The 19,895-nt window shown below is 41.8% G+C and overlaps 1 protein-coding gene across 1 annotated transcript in view; it reads right to left on the bottom strand.

The window, feature by feature from the left end:
* The window catches only part of TBC1D2B (TBC1 domain family member 2B), a 78,171-nt gene that overhangs the window by 50,219 nt on the left and 8,057 nt on the right, over positions 1-19,895 (bottom strand). The window contains exons 2-3 of the mRNA XM_036735652.1: positions 9,012-9,165; positions 5,066-5,231 (exon numbers count right to left, since the gene is read on the bottom strand). Of these exons, the coding sequence (XP_036591547.1) occupies positions 5,066-5,231; positions 9,012-9,165 (320 nt within the window). The remainder of the gene's footprint in view (positions 1-5,065; positions 5,232-9,011; positions 9,166-19,895) is intronic.

Raw genomic sequence — 19,895 nt, 5'->3', positions numbered from 1 at the left:
AGCTGTTTTTTGACACAAAATCTCATCTTTTGAATACAAATGTTCTTCTAGTGGCATATGGTTACTGGAAAACCACATTCTCCGAGTCATAGTTATACATGACTCAAAGGGCAAAGGAGATTTGACACATGGTAGACATAGGCAAGTTGCAGCAAATTTCAAACAATGACACACAAGAAGTAGCACAAGGGATATTTTCCTAGAAATGTATGATGAAGAAAGGAAGTGGACCAGTCATGAAGTAAAATCAAGAGGACTGATCTGGTACTCTCCGCGCCCCCCCCAAAAAAAAACAACCAGAGGATGGTTTCTAGCCCAACGGGCAGATTTTCTAGAAGGATCTACTGGAGAACATGTATGAGAATGGCACAGGACAAGAAGGCATGACTGGCTGCAATTTTCACCAATTGATCAAATCCCTATATCACTAGGTTCATTGAGCCAATGAAGGCCTGATTTGTCAATAGCTGTTAAGTGTGGTTGCTTACGATTTAGGACCAAAAATCAACTAATGTTTCATTGAGTACTCTTTGAGTAAAATATCATCCTTATTAGATTCTATAAAAACATATATAAGAAATCCTTCCCAGACAAAGCAAGCAATACCAACTAATAACAGAACATTCTTACCCTCAGGGAGCTTCTCATCTAATAATTATATGTATACAAATAAGTAAGATATAAAATAGAATGTGCTAAGGGAAGGGGGAAGGGAACAAATATTTATTAAACACCTACTATGTGTCAGGCACTGTGCTAGGTGCTTTGCAAATATTTCCTCCTTTGATCCTCACAACTCTGCAAGGTAGGTGCTAATATTATCTCTATTTTACAGATGAGAAAACTGAGGCAAACACGCTTAAGTGACTTGCCCAGGGTCACATGGCTAGTAAAAGTCTGAGGCTGGATTTGAATTCAGGTCTTCCTGACTCCAGGATCAGTATTCACTATGCCACCTAGATGCCAAAGGACAGATCCAAGAAAAATATAATTTGAGGATTTGATTACTTTCGCTCTTGAAGAAGTTGATATGTGAGTCTTCAATCGATGGAGGTGTGCAATGAGGGAAGCAATGGAAGAAGATCTGGAACAATGCACAGAATTTGGAGAGAGCAGGAAGAGATCTGGTGGCATCAGCCATAATGGTCTGTGACGGCACGAAATAAGGCTACGAGGATAAGTCCACAATGGGTTTACGTAGAGAATTTTCCTGCTCAGAGGGTCTATACTGGTACAGTACCTCGATACTATAGTTCCTATAGTTAATTTGTTCATTCAGCAAACACTTTGTGATCACCCGCAATGCAAGATGAACACCAGCTAGTTTCTTTGCATTTGTCCAATAAATATGCAGCTGCTATGATCTACAACACTGTCCAAGACGGTAATAGCTGACTTCTGCCAAATGTTAATATCCTATCCAGATTTTCATGAGCAAATTGCATGCTTCACTTTAAAAAATTCTTCTATATTGCATTGTTATGTTTGAATCTCAAAAAGCTCATAGGAGGATTAGAAAAACAACTATCAGATTTCTCAAGAGCCTGGAGCCTTGTGAATTCCATCAAGAGACATTTCAGACTCCACTGAAGCCCAATCTATCCAAACCCCTCAGCGGGATTAGAGATGATAACAAAGAAATGAATGTTGCCTCACTAAGAACTCACTGCCTAAACACTTCTCCTCGCAGGCCACTGACACCCTATGCCTGCCTGCCAACAGTCTCCCAATCAGAGGCCTACGAGAACATTTTAAAACAAAGCCGTACAATGAGATGTCACCATTCAGGGAGCTTTTCTGCCTGTGGCAAGACTGAAAGGCTCCATTTTTCCATGGTCCAACTCTTGTGGGAGTGAGTTATAAATATCAGTTTTGGAAGTCTCAATACATTTACATTGGTCACAATATATTTTACTGCTTCTAAGAAGACTTGAGAAAGCCTTCTTGACATCAAACAGACCCAACAAAAGGCTGACTAAAATGGGACACATCTAGCATTCCTGAAAAGACCAATATTCTATAATGTACAAAGATGCTATTACAGAGCTGTTAGATGTCATTTCTCCTCTTCACAAAGCTGTTCTTACCATCAGGAAATGAAATCTCTAATGAAAAGATGAAGCCTGCACCCATTTTTATAGAGCAACAGAACCAGCACCACCTAACAGAAAAGCCATAGCATTTCCCATCAGAAAACCTAGTTTTCATTCCAGACTTGTAGGCCAGTCTTGTAACCTTCTAGCCCCTACACCTTACAGAGCGACATTAAGGAAAGCACTTAGAAAATTGTAAAATGCTACATACAAATGTGAATTATCACAAAGTAGAACTCTGGCTTCTAATTTATTTAATGAATTCTTTAAAAACAGGGTCAAATGATCACAGTGTTCATGACTATTGTCAAGAAAAACCATGACAACTTCTGAAATGGGCATTTCTTAATGGACATGAGCATATGACTTCTGTCATAGAAGGGACAGGAAGAAGAGCAGTGTCACTGAGGGCTGTAGAGCATAAATCTGGATTTCAAAGGAAGTTAACAGAGACAGTGAGCTTCAAGACGAACTAGACTCAAAGCAAATGCCAATTTTCTGCAAATGTTAAGCTCAGAGGTTGTGTGGTGGCTATCTTATACTACAGCTTATTAGGGAAAAAAAATGGAAAGCCATCACGACTTTGAAAATGCCAGTATCTGGCACATGGAAACCAAGTTTAACATTTCTCATGATAAAAATACAGTTGTACCATATTATCATCATGGGCATGGGAACCTCCAGCACAAATGTCACCTTGAAGCATTTTTGACTTTTCTAAGCCACTTTCACATTTATTTCATTACCTCTCCAGTCCCCAACTCTAAAAAGTATGAAAAGCAGGCATTTTCCCTAGTTAAAAATGAGTAAAATGAGAAGTCAGAGGACCATCACTAATGTATAGTGAAATGTACAGCCTTGGGAAAGAGTCAGCATCACTGGGGCTACTGTCTTCCACATAGATGGTCTGATACTGTTACTTAAGAAATAGGGTGGTGTAATGGGTAGAGATCTGGCCTCAGCACCAGGAAGACCTGGGTTCAAGTCTTCTCACACACACTGGCTATGTGAACCTGGGCAAGTCACTGAGGACTGGTTTCAGAGCAGGTACTGAAGTGCAACGGTAAACAAGCTCCCTACACGAACGAAATCAAACATGGTCCTGTCCAAAAAAATGCAATTACTAAGCGTCACTGTGTCAGCTCATTTGGCTGGAGGCTTGGGCTCCTGACTCTTAGCTTTCCCTCACTGTCTGATCCTCCACTGACAGGTCAATAGCATCATTCCATAACGGATTCAGGGACTCCAGTGTCTCTCTAGCCCTGACCCATCCACTTTCCCCTAGGGTACAATAACATCTCCTAGGCTGTTCGGGTCACATAGGACACCTGCTGTGCTTGGCCTGGGCATGTCAGCCGCTGTTTCTTCTGAGTCCTCCTCTCGTTTCCATTTTTAGAGATCACAGCGATAGCTAACGAGTATAATTGTGGATGAAATCAATAACCTTTTTAGAAAACCCAACAATGGCTCAGAGCTTCAGAGAGACACATTTCAGTTTGGTTTAAGGAGGAATTTCCTAACAATGACAGATGTCCAAAAGTTGACCGGGCTGAATTGGGTGGTGATGAGTTCCCCGTCATGAGAGGGCTTCAAGCAAAGGTTTAGACAATCACTTGAGAAAGCTGCTCTCGGGGTGATGCCTACACTGGCACAGGTTAAACCAGCCACCTTCTCAGTTCAACCAACTGACACTTATTTTTTAAATTCCACGCTGGGAAAATCACTCCAATGAATGAGACAATCCTGTGTCTGAGGAGCTGACATTCCAACAGGGAAGACAAGAACCTATCAAAGTACAGAAGAGAAGAGACTGGGGAGGGTGAGCAGACTGACCACATGGCTGCAGTAAGCTCCTGAGAGGAACTCCTCTGCCAAGGTGGTCAGGCACCATCTCTGTAGCACGGAGTCCCAGGAAGCTACCCTGGGGACTTGCCCAGAGTGACCCAGACAGCGTATGTCAGAGGCAGAACCTGAACCCAGCCAAGCTGCTTCCTATTTATAAGGACATGCCAACTATAAAGAGAATAAATACACACAAGTACTGAGGACTCTAGTGACAAAGCGGTATGAAAAAGAGGGAGGGAGGGAGGGAAGAAGGGCATAGGCAGTGTGGGGAGAGGGATTGGGATGGCTCCATGTAGAAGGTGGTGACTGAGCTGTCTCAGCAGAAGAGGAGTGCACTCCGAAGCCGAGGGGAGGACAGGGCACTCTAGGTATCAAGGTGGGGGCCAAAGCCAAGGTCTGCAAACTGACAAAGGAGGCCTGTCGAGCAGAAGGACCAGGGAGAAGGCCAGGTGGCTCCAACCTTGCTCCACATTGCCCTCCCTTCATCCCCGGCTTCGAGAAGCCGAGCCCGCCCCTGCTGCTCCCCACACATGGCACGTGGCCTCCCATCCCCGAGCCTCTGCACTGGCTGTCTCCCTGTGCCTGGAGGGCACCTTCTATCTGCTCTCCTCTGGCCTTTAATCTCCTCACCTATAAAATAAAAGGGTTGAACCCCACGGTCTCCAAGGCTCCCTCCAGTGCTAAGACTGTTAACTCTGTGAAATCCTTCTCTAATTTAGACCACTTTACTGGCTCCATTTTATGAACAATGGAATTTTTTCTAGAGAGAAGAGGCCACACAACTAACGTGACTAAGCTTTCTGGCCAGTGAAAAAAGATGGAGAGTGAGAAGGGATGCTGGCCAAGTGCCCACAGCTTCTTAGGAATAAGAATGACCTCACGTTTATGTAACCAGGGAAAGTTTACAGAACTTTCCAAAATCTTTCTCACAACAAACATTATTATTCTCACCTCACAGAGGTGTAAACTGAAGCCCAGAGAGGAACATGCCCGTGTTCACATAGCCCTAAGTGTCAGCGGCTGGACTTGAACCCAGACCTCTTGGTTCCAAGCCCTGTGCCTTTTCCACCAGCCCCTGGGGTGTACAATTTCAGCTCTGACATAGCTGGAAAACACAGAAGACTCACTTGATATCCGTGCCCCACTGCTTTAGGGAAAAGTTACTGGAACTTGGTTGAGCCGGGGCAGGCTGGCTGGCAGCCTGTTCTCCAACCAGCTCTCCAGGGGTAGCCTCCACAGAAAGGACGTTCCTGGCTTTCTCTGCAGAGGCATTTGGATGTAGGAGAATTACATCTGAAAGAAAATGAAAACCCAGGTCAGTTGGCCTCAGCTTTCCCCTCTCAACTTACATTCAGAACTTTGGAATCAGAGACAGAATTGTCTATCCATGGACAGCTTTGGATATTCTTTCCATAGGTTCTGAAGTAGGTTTTCTCTATTGAAAAGGGGAAGTGGGACTGCACTAACAAAAATGTGCTGTTTTCTGAGATTTTCAGAGTATTAGTAGATGTTTCCCAAACTATCAAATAAGACCACCAATGACAGATGAAGATTCCAAGTTCACTTTCATGACACACTGGTCACTTACCACAGCTTACAATTGTCCAACTTTCCAGAACACAGAATAGAATATATTTTTCTTCAAGGGGTAATGCAGTAACACTGAATACACTGTCAAACCTCAGCATGTACCATCTCTAAAATAAAATTTCTGCCAAAATGTCTCCATTTACAAGCCAAAAAAAAAATTAAGAAAATTTTTCCAGATGAGATATCCACAGGGAAAATACGTCATTTAAATTTATCAATAAAATGTGTAAAACTAATCCACATGCCATCTTTAGATGAGCAGTGTTCAATCTGGGAATTTATTTATTCTTTAGTTCAAGGAAGAAAAACCCTAGCCAAGAAGCACACTTGCAAAGCAGATGTTCCAGAACATGAGGAATACCCCACCTTGAGGGGCAGGGGTATAACAACCCTTAGAGGCATTATGAAGCCAAGGCCAAAACCACTGGATATTTTGAGTCCAATTTTCACATAATTAAAATCACTTTTTTCAATGAAAACAAAGTTCAAATCAAAAATCAAAATTAACACAGTGAATTCAATTCAACTGACAATGAAAGCAGTACAGCAACTATGTAATAAAGCATGTAAAAATGAGATCAGATTTAAATCACTGGTACAGTCTGCTGCCATCACTGTTGTGGGGCTCTGGACATAGATGAGTCGCATTATTTAACTGCTTTAAACAATCTTTGTGTGTTTATTAAAAGTATCACAATATTTGCAAACTTTCTCAACATCATTCATTTTGGAAAGCATAATATAAAGGTATTTCCCCCCAAAACACAAGCAATTAAAAAACTCAAGAATGGTTATAGAGAAACTGAAGTTTTAAACAACTGAACTTAAATCTGTCTTCAATCTTATACTGTCTAATTTTTTATAAGTAAAATAACATCCCTTAATGATAGAGAAATATGTAACTGATTGGAAGAGAAAATTCACTGAAGCAACTAATAATAATAAGCAAATGCAACACAGATAGTTTAAGTAGCAGGAAAAAAAGTCCAAATCTAGAAAATAAGATCCACTATATTTATCAATGAAATTCACAAGTACTATAAATTAGGAAGAAGAAAGCCCACTGGACTTCCTCTGCATGAATGCTATGGCTGCAGATAGCATGGAACCTAAAAAAGTGAAACATCTTGTCAATGGCAGGATGAGAATTTTTCCAGAGAAAAGAAGATGCTTCTAATAAACAAAACTGGATATTTTTAGCCTAATTTATTAGAACTAATGGTGCTAATTTCAACTACTGAGATGACCAAAACAATGCTTGGCATATCCTACGCAAAACAGCTTTGAGTGACTTCACTTGCAAATAATACAATGGGAAGGAGAACACCCATATGTCTGCAGTCCTTTGTAATCAATTCGTTGAGAGGCTAAAATGTTCAGATTTCATATTGATGCACTTAAAGATATTCATTTGATTACATATGTAGGATACGTTAGTGAAACTGATGTTAGGGAAGATTCATTACTTAGCAAAACCATTGATGACCATTGATGATGAAAACCATATTTAAGAAAAATTTTCAATGAAATTGGTGGGTTTCTTTAATGAAGATGTGTCAGATTCTGCACTGACATAGTTCTATCAACATCAAGATGAAAAGCAGGTCTATAATATAAAGACTAGAAAAAAATGTGGTGCTTCCTGTAATTTAACCACATTTCATGCTTCACAGACAAGTAATTGTATTGAGAAATATGAAGAGGTCCACACTTAGATAAAATGAGAGCTACAGAGGACCACCTTTTTATGTTGGTGTAAGAGTAATTAACTTTTTGAAACAAATTAAAAGGAAAGCTCTGTAAAGTTATGATAGCATGGGGACAGAGAATAAGACATATATATTACCGTAAAATACTCTGGATTTTTGTGCCAAAGTACTCTGAAGGGTATCAGAGCTAAGAAAAAAAAGTCCATTTTTCTTCATGATAAAGTTAAATCAAATTCATTTTATAATAAGCATTTTCACCTTAAAATCTGGTATGTGGTAAATATTTTTTTTAAAACTGGATATTCTACATGATCAACTGAGGTCTTCAAATTCATGATCTGATCCAGAAAAACGAAGTGACTAAATGTGAGAAAAATCCTAGATAATGAATTTAACAATTCTTTTTAATTTCTCAATTTTAGAAAGACTTGTTCTGCAAATGAAATAGAAGAAAGTGAAGACCTTTAATTATCTGCCTGGTCTATACAGAAGTCATTCCCATTTTATTCTGAAGGCCAAGATATTTCTAAATAATACTGGACAGACTCAAATGGAGCTCCACCCAACAATGGAGGCCACAGTCCATCAGTGACTGCCCATCCTGTGTGACTGATCCATGTTCTCCCAAAGGTTTGCCATCAAACACACTGCAGACTTTCCTTCTTTTCTCCCAACATATTAAAGATCTGGGGGAGCCCTCTGGCAATCCACCTTTTATGAGCAGCCCATCTTCTTTTCCTGTCCTACAACTCCTTGTGGCATCCTTCATTCCTGGTCCCCTCTAGAGTTTTTCACTGTTCATGGCCTGCAGTCTGTCCATACTCTCCCTCACCCCATGCACCCTTCTTTTGCTCACTATGTGATACTTATCTTTAGTTCTTTGGAAGCAGGGTGTCCCGCATCTCATTGCCACAAAGCAACACTAATAAATTGTTAGTATTGAAAAGATGGGTCTTTGCTTTCATAGGATTCTTGGGACCAGTAGAAGAACTTAACAATTTATTTCCTGAGGGCATTCTAGCCCATCCTCAGTTTTAAGTCTGGACTCAATCTCTTATCTATCTGTACTGTCTGTCCCAAATATATGCACTATTGGACAAGCTCCATAAGGATGGATGGAAACCCATTTGCCACAGATTAATATGAAACATTTTAATTTACTTTAACTGAACAAGAAGAGAATGTCTTGTGATAGTACACTGAAACGAATTTGAACTGGAATATCTTTTGGTTTGGCTAACAGACAAAAACTTCTCTGGTTTATCAAACACGGTTCTAATTTTACTACCATTTGAACATCCTGTCTATGTGAAACAGAGTTTTCTGTTGTAACTATTATAAAGATAAAATACCTATCTCAATTAGCATTTGAAAAAGAATTCTGAGTAGCCATATCAATGATGACCCATTTTAAGGAACTCTGCACCCAAAACCCCCCATCCTTCATATTTATAATACTATTGTGGTTATTATGTTTATGTTATAAATATGAAAACTGTAAAGGATTTTATCAATAGACATCTGTGTAAGTTACAGTATATTTAAAGTTTCCTATAAAAATAGTCATAAAAATTGCAAGGGTGATAATGAAAAAGGTGGAAAGGAAAAGGGTCTATCAGTATCAAATCTCAAACTATACTACAAAGCAGCAATTATTTAAAACAAAGAATTTGGGACTGGTTATAAGTAAAGAATTTGATCAGTAGAGAGGTTAGGTACCTAATGTACACAGGGTCTACAAGTTCTCCCACATTCCCTCAGTTTCTGACTTCACCTGTGTTATCTTTGGCAACAAGACCTTTGGAAAAGTCACCAGGATTTGGGAAGGTCCTGCTGTCCCGCTTCACAGTGTCGAGGCTGTTGCAATATTCCCATCTCTTCTGCTGTAGCTCTTGTAACCAGTATGTCATGAGCTGACGGTTAGGAGCCTAGAGAGGGAGAAAAAATAAAGAGATATTAACTATGTGCTAAGAAATTCAGGAAAAACATGTGAATTTATTCGGGCCTGGCCAATTATATCTTTAAGAGAAAGGAAGGAGAAGAAAGAGGTCAGAGTAGAGAGAGAGGGAATTTAGTCAGGTCTAGGAGTTGGTACAATACAAAGAACACTGACTTTGGATTCAGAACACAAGCAGGCAGTAACCATAAGTCAAATAATAAAGCAGTTAATTAAGACTAAGAATGCTGATGATGACAGATTACAGGCTGCCATCATTCTTCCCAACATTGTCCTCCAAACAACTTTAAAATAACAGCTCAAATCAAACTTTGGAGTGGCAGAACCAACAAAAGATCAGAGGGAGACATTTTTCCAACCTAACCCAACTTAGGAGGTCTGTGGGAGCACCTGCGGGGGGCCTTGGTTGCAGCAGCAGCAGCTTTGGAAGCTCTCAGTCCAGAGACAGGAACGAGATCAGGCAACTGATCAGAAAGAGATTCCAGGGGACCCATGGCTGGCACCGGGTGCAGCTGGTGCTGATTGGCATCTCTACTGCCCGTACAAAGCTCTGGATCACAGTTCCAGATGGAGAGGAGAGTTTGTGATTGGTCACAAGGTGGCAGGGGCACCAAGAGGAGCACTACTGCTTGCAGCTGTGGGGAAATAGGGCACTTCTTGGGCAAAGCACAGACCAAGAGAGCAATGACCACACCTTTCCCAGGGTAACACCACCGTGGAAGAATCGAAAAATTTTAGACCCCCAGAATGAGCTCTGAAAACAACAGCATGAAAAAACCAGAATTAGTCTAATGGTAAGAGAGGCACAGAAATTCCCTGAAGAAAAAAAAACTCCTTTAAAAGCAGAATGGGTCAAATGGGAAAGAAGGCACAAAAGCTCATAGAAGAAAATAATTCCTTAAAAATTAGAACTGGGCAAGTGGAAGACAATAACTCCATGAGACTTCAAGAAACAATAAAACAAAGTCAAAAGAACGAAAAAATAGAAGAAAATGTGAACTATATCTAGAAAAACACCTGACCTGGAAAATGGATCGAGGAGAAATAATTTAAGAATTATTGGACTCCTTGATTAAAAATAAGAGCCTAGACATCATCCTTCAAGAAATTATAAAGGCAAACTGCCCCAATATCTTAGATCCAGAGGGTAAACTAGAAATTGAAAGAATCTACCGATCACTTCCTACAAGAGATGTCAAAATGAAAACTCCCAGGAATATTACAGCCAAATTCCCACGTCAAGGAGAAAATATGTTTTGTATGATTCCACATGTATAAATGATATACTGTGTGCCTTCTCAGTAATAGGGAGCGTGGTAGTGAGAGGGAGGAAAGAGAATCTGGAACTCAAAATGTAAAAAGAAAATAATGTAAAAATAAATAAGAAATGATTGTTTTAAAAAGGCTGAACAGCAGTGTAAATGAGGGAAAGTTGGGTAACAGGGGGCAGCTAGGTGGCACAGTGAGTACAGCACCTGCCCTGGAGTCAGGAGGACCTGAGTTCAAATCTGGCCTCAGACACTTGACACGTACTAGCTGTGTGACCTTAGGCAAGTCACTTAACCCCAATTTCCTTGCCTTCCCCCCTCAAAAAAAAAAAAGAAAAAAACAGATGGAAGGCACTTAATAAAAAAGAAAGGAGGATGTGCTTATGATCTGATATGACTTAAGCTAGATAAGAGGGATGAGCTGCAGGTCCAGGAGTCGTTCAGAGTCTCTCTTTTCCTGCTGTTCTCATGATCAGTCACCGTACTCCAGAGGCCAACACGGGTTAGGAATGGAGTCTATGCCCCCTTCCCAAACTGTCCAGTGCTACCAGTCCTGCCCCCAAAGCCCGGTGCCATGGGGGCAGCCCTTTGAGGGACTGGATGTGTTGGCTGCCTCTGCTGGTGATGGATGCAGATCCTGCCTCCTCAGTGATTAGAGCTAGTGACAGCAAAAAAAAAAAAATTCACCCAAATCCTTGGCACTCATCAAATGGTTCAAGATTAGAAACGTATAAAGTTTTAGGAAAAGTTTTGATGTTTTACTATTCCCTGAACAAACCTTTTCACTCCCTCTTTCATTTCTCTATCAGAAACAATACAACATAACAGAAAGAGCACTAGCCTTGGCCCAATGACATGAAAGGCTGTCTGCTTTGCCTCTGTATCTTAAAAGGACCATCAGGCCTTTCCAGCTGACTTGTAGTTAACCCTCCTCTAAGTGTCTTCTCCTCCCTTAGAATATGAGCTTTACACACCTGGCCTTAGGGAACACAAGCGTTGGTGAATCAAAGCCTCAACACAAGTCCATAGAGTGGCAGTCTCCCCCAAAGTTAGTGAGATCTCAGGCTGCATCAAGAAAGGTACAACACACGGTACTCTGCCCAGATGAGAAAAAAAATCCAGAGTTTTAGCTGTGGGCACCAATTTTGAGGAAAGAGAGTATCCAAAAGAAGGCAACCTGCCTGCTGAAGAGTCTTAAGATACTGCCAAAGAGGATCCACTGAAGAATGTGGGGGTACCTGGCCTGGAGAAGAAAGTGCTGAGATAGACATGATAGCTGCCTTCAGGTATCTGAAAGGATGTTATATAAGAGGTCAGAGTTTTTCTTTTAGATTAGACTTGCTCTGTTTAGCCCCAGAAGGCAACACTAGGAGCAAAGTGGGAACTGCCAAGGCAGATTTTAGGCCACTAACAATTAGAAATGTCCCAAAGCGTGTGGGGTGGCGGGGCAGCCGCAGGGTCACTGAGCCAGAGCTGGAAGGGGCCTAGAGGCCACTGGTCCAATCCCCTTGTTTTATTGATAGGTCAATGACTTGCCTGAGGTCACAAAGACAGACTCCCCAGAGGCATCTAAACCCAGCTTCTCTGACTAGAGAACTCTCTTCACTCTCTCACTCTATATCTCAGGTGTGTTCCTCCTTTCTGGATCTTTCAGTGCAGGGTAGATAAGAATAATAGTTAACATTTAAATAGTATTCACTATGTGCCAGACACTGCACTAAGTGCTTTACAATCATTATCTCATTTAAACTTCACAACCCTGGAAAGTTGGGCCATCATCAACTCCACTTTATAAATGAGGCAAACAGAGGTTAAGTGATTTGCCCAGTCACACAGCTAGGAGGTATCTGAGGCTGGGTCTGAACTCAGGTCTTCCTGAATCCAGTTCCAGCACTCAATGCACTGAGCTACCTGGATGACCACTTGTTGAAGATATCAAATTTCCCTATTCAGGCACAGGTTGGACACCACTGCCTGAGGTCTGGTCCAGCTCTAGATTCTGTGATCCCACAAGAACCAGGCCCAAGTCCTCTCATCCTCATTTCCTGATGCTCCTGAGTCTTGTCCACCCTTCCCAGCCTCCTTCACTGCAAAGCACCTCTGCTCCCAAACTTCTTTAACATGGAGACATCTATAGGATAAGACAAAGCAAACAGGGGTGCTCAGTGGAGTATGGGAGCGCCAAAGAACTTTAGGTATCATTAAGTCCGGTTCATTTTTGAAAAGAGAAAACTGGGTCCCAAGAAGGGGTAGTGACTAACTCAAGGTCACCTGGGAATTGAATAGCTAGGCTAGGACTCACATCCCCAAGTCCTGGCTCCTTCCACAACCCATGAATTATGGGACTTGGGTGCATAAGGGATTCCAGGGTCACTCAAAGTTCTCAGAAAATCCCAGACTTGGGGTCTGGTTCATCAAATGTCCCCCCCCATACACACACATGCAAATACATACACACAGTACAAACTCACACACATCCACATGCATACAACACTGACATGAACACACACGTACATGCATAGACACATGTACATACACTCATACATGCAAACACATACACACATGCTCACACAATGTATGCACATACATACATGCACATAATAGAGACCACCCTAGGTACTTCCTCAGGGAGCATAAAGCAAGTTTGTATTGGATCCCATCCAAATGACTGACCCGTGTACCAAATGGACTTCATAGATATGTCCTCCAAAGCGAATCTATAGTTCAGACCCAGGGCCAATTTTATGCATCATGTTAGCTTCCTAGGGCCAGATATTCTAGGTACCAGAGAAACAGGAAAACTTCTTCCAAGGCATTTATATCCTGAAAACAGATAAGACAAGTACTAATTCCATTTTCTCCTCCCAATGGGAGTTTGTTCATTTTCTTCTCTTTCACACACTCTCTCTATTTTTTAGAGAAAACTGTCTAAACCATTTGGAATAGTCAAGAGAATATGCAGCCATGAGAAACAAGGCTGACCAGCCAAATACAGCAAGATGTCCCGGCTCTGCAGGCCTTCTTGTCGGGGTGAACCACGCACAGTAACATTGCCTCACCGATGCACATTTTCTGGGCCTGTGGAACACTCCAAGTGCTATTTCAGGCACCTACCAGTTGTAAAAACATCAACCAGCAGTACAACAGTTTTTGGATTTTAATCTTGTGGGGGTCTTAGGGAGGCACCTGAGGCAGAGTAGGAAAGCCTTCAGAGGTGTGTATACCATGGTCTTTAAGGAGTGGGAAGAGGTATCCCCAGAGAGCAATGATGCGACCCCTCAGGACGCATGATCAAACAATTGGACTGGAAGAGATGAGCCCCTCGGTTGTAACCTAAACCAAACCCTCTCAGCAGGCAACCTCCCACCCCAAGCATCCCCTCCCAGGCCCACCAGGTCACTTCCATAGCTCCACCATCCTCCTTTTGTCATCTGTAAGACAAGGTTGCCCTGTGTGAGCCCGCATGGAAAGTGGGGGGGGATGGAATTGGTATCACAGACCTTGTTACATTCTTCACCTCAAAGCCCGCCCCTCTTCAGAACTATCAAAGGCACCACAGCCCTTCTAGCCACTGAGCTGGACACTCCAGCACCATCCTCAACTCCTCAGACCAGGCCACAGAGGCAACCACTGGCCAAACCTTGACATTTCTACATTTTCATCTGTCCTCTAAACTCAACTCACAAAACCAGCACCCTCATCTAGTACCTTACTATCTTTTCAGCCTAGACTGCTGTGATTGCCTTCTGATTGTTGTCTTTGCCTCAAATCTCTCCCTTCCCTAAACTCATTCTCTTCATAGCTACCAAAGGGATTTCCCAAAACCAAAGGTTCAATGATCTCACTCCTCTAATGAGACCTAGTGGCTTCCTAGTGAGTTGAAGGTTAAATATTCCATCTTTAGCTCATTCTTTAACATTTGTTTTGGGGCAAGTTTTATAACACATAATACTTTTAAAGTAGTAACACATTGTAAGTGCGGTACTCAATTGATTATCCAACCCATTTAAAAGTAATTACTTTCGTTAAGTAAAAATACTTCTTGGTTGTAAAACAGATCGGTATAGCATCTAGGATCAATCAAAGCCATTGAGTAGGAGACTTGGCTGCGTCCTAAGGAATCTATATAAAAGGAAGGAGCAATCTCTGAGCCAGATAGATTCCAAAGTCTAGATGCTGAGACGAAGCATCAGGATTACATGGATTTAGCCAAGAACTGGCAGCCTTGGGGCAACCAGTGAAAGGAGAAAGAAAAAGTAGGTCTGAAGTGTGGCAGAGAAGGGAAATCTGGAGGAGAGCCATTGGCTAGACAAGTACCTCAGAGCAGAAGCCCTATGTTTACGCCACCTGTGGACCCCCCTACTCAAGGACTGTGGAAAATCCTGAGAAAAGGGATGTTTTTCCCCAACTCAACAGATAATTTGCTATTTCATTACCCAAATTTTCTAGTAACATGAATTTTGCCTCACCTACAAAGAGGCCAGGGTTTAACTAAAGATAGAACTCCTAACACTTAGGTAGTGGTTGCCTGGGGTGGAGAACCTGCAGCCTAGAGGCCGCAGGTTCCCCACCCCTGGATTTGACTGTGCCAAAGTTCAAATATCTACCTATCTATAGGCATAGATATCACTTGGAAGTCAGGAATGGTTGTGAATGAATTCATAACTTTTCATTCAAACTAAACTCCCTAAAATGTAGCAGAAGGAATCATGCTGACGTTAGAGTGATTCTACTTTGCCCTAGGATTAAAATGAGCAATAGGGTGTTACATATCTATAAATTTAAAAATAAGTAAATATACTTATATTGGGGATGTAGGCTTAAAATTTTTATACAGACACAGGTGAGCCTACTATCAAAAAATTATAGAGACCACTGGCCTATAAGATAAAGTATAAACTCCCCAGCTTAACCTTAAGCCTTCCAGCAACCTAGGCTCTTAACGAAAGCTTATCTGATCTGAACCTACCTTTCCACCTCCTACTCTTCAGGCACATACCAACCAGTCTGCATGCCTTGAATAAACTCATCTGTATGTTTCAGAAGACAACCTCCTTCAAGGAGGAGGCTAACTAGGTACCGCCTCCTCTGTGAAGCTTCCCTGACCCCACAGTCTCTCCTCACTTCAATTGTCCTAGATCACTTTGGAGTTGTCTTTTGCCTCTACCAGACCCTAATTTCTGTCACATTTAACTGTGTCCATGTCACAACCACACACACATACACACACACACACACACACACACACACACACACACAAAATCACTGAAGCTGACTGTAAATACCTTGAGGTGTAAAATGGTATCATTACTTATCTTTGGATTCCCAGCACAAGGCCTGGAACTTTCTTAGGCAACTAAGAAATATTTAACTGAATCAAACCAAGACAAAGAAGATCAACGCCATTTTCTGCTTTTGTTCTTTCTTCATGAAGTAGGAAATGTGAAAGACTGTTGAAAACACTTTCTGTTTCATAACAGCATGAAAGTATGAGCTGTAAAATAAAATGTGGCCTCTAAGCGACCACGTCTACATTCCAATGGATTAGGAGAGCAGCTGGGTCATTTGGGTGAATCTGAGCTGAATCTGTAGCTAACCACTACCCAATCCAGGACAGTTAAAATGCAAGAGCTCCAATTTTGTTTGTTCAGGGTAAATAAAAACTTGTGTGGCCACACCCATTGTCACACTGGGAGCTCTGCTCTGGACTCTGTTGTTAATAGTTTCAATGTGCCATTACAGATTGCATTACATGATCTTGGCTCTTCCAACACCATCATATTTTTGGAAACACATGGAAACTTTACAAAAGTAGAAGAGAAAGATGATGAGGCTATACATTTTAAGTGAAATTCTATCTGCTTCTAAAAGAAAGCATTTCAATATCCTGACCACAACCTGAAAACTTATATTGCTCTCACCACACTGCTGCCATGCACTATAGATTCAGAAGAGTGTCTCACCTAAGGCTGTCTGTTATCTGATGGAGAAATCCAGGGATCAGAAGTTCAGAGCCACTGGGCTCCTCCTAGCTATGTGGTGGTAGCAATGGCAAACCCACACTGACTGTATGAGATGCTGAGCCAGACTCTAAGCTACAAGGCACTCTTCTAAACACGGCTTTTTGCTCCGCCAGTCTTTATACACTGGAAGAAAGTCACACTAGGAAGGCGCAGTGAAAACCAGCCTGGAATTGGGGCCAGATTGCCTGGGCTCACAGCACTGATTAGCTGGGTGACCTTAGCAAGTTACGATGCCTCTTTGGGCTTCATTTCTTCAACTGTTAAGTGAAGGGGCTGCCCGGGAAGATCTCGAAGGACCCTCCTAGTTTAAATTCTACAGTCCTGTGAGCTCCAATAGCTTTTTTTGTGGCAGCAAGACCTACAAAATAAACCATAACCTATTTGGGGAAGTGCTGACATAAGAGTGCAGAGATAAACCTGAAAACCACTGGTCTAGAGCAAGCTCATTTGGATAAGGAGAAGACATTCAAATACTAGCCACAGTGTTCGTTCAACAAGAAATATGTTCACACTTCATTAAAAAAGACACATTACCATCTGTTTTGCCACTGTTCCTTAAGAACCCCTGGGCCTTTCCACCTGTCCTAAAGCGGAACCTTTCTATATGGGTTGTCATCCCCTCCCCCTCATTAGAACATGAGTTCCTTGAAAGCAAAGACTAGCTTTTCTATTTGTATTTCCAGGGCTCAACACAGTGATTTTCACACAGTAAGCATTTAGTGGATGCTTTCTAATTCCTTCACTTGTAACACAGGAATGGCCACATAACATGGCACCCAACTTCCTTTTTCATGGAATGGCTCACTTAACCCCAAAATCAGCACTGGGGGTGGCAACCATGGGCAACCATGTTGCTAGCTCAATCTCAGGATCTGAGAACTAACCCTGACATGGGGGAGGAGAAGGGAAAGGGAGAAGGGGGGACACAACAGTTTTACTGATCGCCACTACAGCTCCTGAGCCCCAACTGGCATGCTTCCTATTTATACAAATCAGTCACAATGACACTGTCAATACTTAAGCATGAAGCATATCCTAACAGAGAAGGCAAAATCAAGAACAATCATAAAATTTACTTAATAAAAGGCCAAAGCAGGAATCATTGAAACATTCTCATCAATATATACAATGTGAATGGTGGGGAAAGTGAGAAACCTAGAAGTGAGGCATATGGGGAGGGAAACCCTACCCAGCTCTAACCCAGCACACCTGGATATCCCAGGCCACCTCGAGAAATAGTCTGTACCATGAATGACCTGCTGAGAGAGCCTCTTCTGGCCCTCTCCACTGTCCTGGTGGACTCTTGGGCCACCAGAACAGTAGTAAGTTGATTTAATAGTCAGCTAACATTTATTGAGTGCTTAATGTGTACCAGGCTGTACACTGTTAAGCACTCCTGACACGATGGAGGACAAAGACAGGCACTGTTCTCAAGGAGCTTGTAATCCAGTGAGGGAGATAGGTAAACAACTATGCGCAAACAAGCTGTATTACCAGAGAGATTACCCCACCTGCAGCACAAAAACGTTAGCAAGCAACATGAGAAGGGGAGAGGAGTGCAGAGCAATCCAGCGTGGCTGGAACCAGGCTATGAAGGACCTTGAATGCCAGGATCAAGAACTTATACTTTATTCAGGAGGCAATGAAGGTTTCTGACATAGTCGAAGTGGTCCCTTAAGGATACTACTCATTAAAATATAGGACTGCTTCATTTCCATTTTATACAGAATAATTAGAGCATTAAGCAGTAGGCAGCACAGTTCAATGAGAGTCAAGATGACCCAGGCTCAGTTTGAAACTCCCATCATTCTGGCCAGTAATTATTTTCAGGGGAGAAAAATGATATTTCCCCAACTTGTCATATTTCCCCTAAATTGCTACTTTTTCCTGCCGCAGAAAACCTGGAACCTGTCTCTAGCTAACTCCTTACCTTGAGGATTTGACCTTCTATCACACTCGTGTTCTCTGTTCCCCAAACTGCTTTGAATCAGAGCCTCCTAGGAACTCAAAGCTGGGAAAATCTCAAAGCACAGCCCTCGCTGGACAAGTACCTCCTCATGCTTCGGCTTTAAATCTCCTCTAGCCATGCAGCCATGCCACTGTCTGTCAGCCCCTCCACCCTTCCTTCCCTGTGTTCCAGCTTTCTAAAAAGCACTACCCCATATTGGTCTGGCCTTTCTTATCCTATCAGAAAGGACAGGGACTTTTAAAATATATATGTACATGTGCGTGTGCGTTTTTGTATTCCAGTGCTTAGGACCTAGTAAGTGCTCAAAAAATGCTTCTTCATTCATCCACATCTTGCCCCTGACACATACTGTGTTCTGTGATCCTAGACAAGCTAGAACCTTCTGATGTTCTAGACAGTTTCTGGTACCAATGCATTGTGAGAGGGTGTTTCCTCATTAGGAGCCCCCTTCATCAATGAAGTTACAAGTCAGATTCCTGTGAATGACGACAACAAACCCAAAGGTAGTCACTAGAAGAACCGCATTTTTAGGAGGGCATGTTGGTTACTTCGGAGCCCAAAGCTCTTGTCTTCTAAGAATCTTGCATCCCAACACTAGCCCGATCTGATTCACCCCTTTCCTGAGAGCCCAGAACATTTCTTTGATGAACCATACATTTTCACACACTGGCTGTGTGACTGTGGACAAGTGACTTTACTGCAGGGTGTTCTGGGCAGTTCTCTAGAACTACAAAAGATGCTCATCTGCATCAGCAGCAGTTTCTTTACCTGAGTTCTCTTTGCCCGTGAAATACCAAGCCTAGTCTCTAATCCCTACATTTTTAGTCATTGGTTATAACTGACTATGATAATTATATACAGAAAATTCCCTATCTAGCTTTAGCTAGTCACCTACAATTTCCCTCTAAAATTCTTGTGATTACATTTGGGAAAACTCATATATTACCAACAATCTATAGCTTGTGACTAGCAGGAAAATCTAATGTCTCATGAAATGGATATGACTTTCTTAATAATCTTTTCCCACAAAAATGCTTCCAGGTGCCTATAGGTGCCAATGAGAGGAAGAGAAGACAGTTAAAACTATTTGTTACCTATGCTACATAGAACGTTCGAAACCATGAATTTTTAATCTATACAGAAAATCCTTTAGATAAATTCTCATCATTCTCCAATTGTTTTGTATATATCTTATCTCTTTAACCAGATCATAAGCTCCCCGAAGACAAGAGGAGATTCTTAATTTGTATCCTCTGTGGCACTGATCACATTATCAGCACCCTTACATTAGCCAGATATGATATTCAGCAGAATTCACTGAGATAGTCATGCTGAAAAGTTTTGGGGCTCAACAATCCTCTATTTCTATATGGTACTCATTTTTAAAAATCTCTTTAAAGGGAAAAAAGCAAAGAAACACCAATCAAAACAGTTCTGTCGG

This window comes from Trichosurus vulpecula, chromosome 8 (assembly GCF_011100635.1).
Source record: "Trichosurus vulpecula isolate mTriVul1 chromosome 8, mTriVul1.pri, whole genome shotgun sequence".
NCBI lineage: Eukaryota > Metazoa > Chordata > Mammalia > Diprotodontia > Phalangeridae > Trichosurus > Trichosurus vulpecula.
This window is presented reverse-complemented; position numbering and strand designations above follow the sequence as displayed.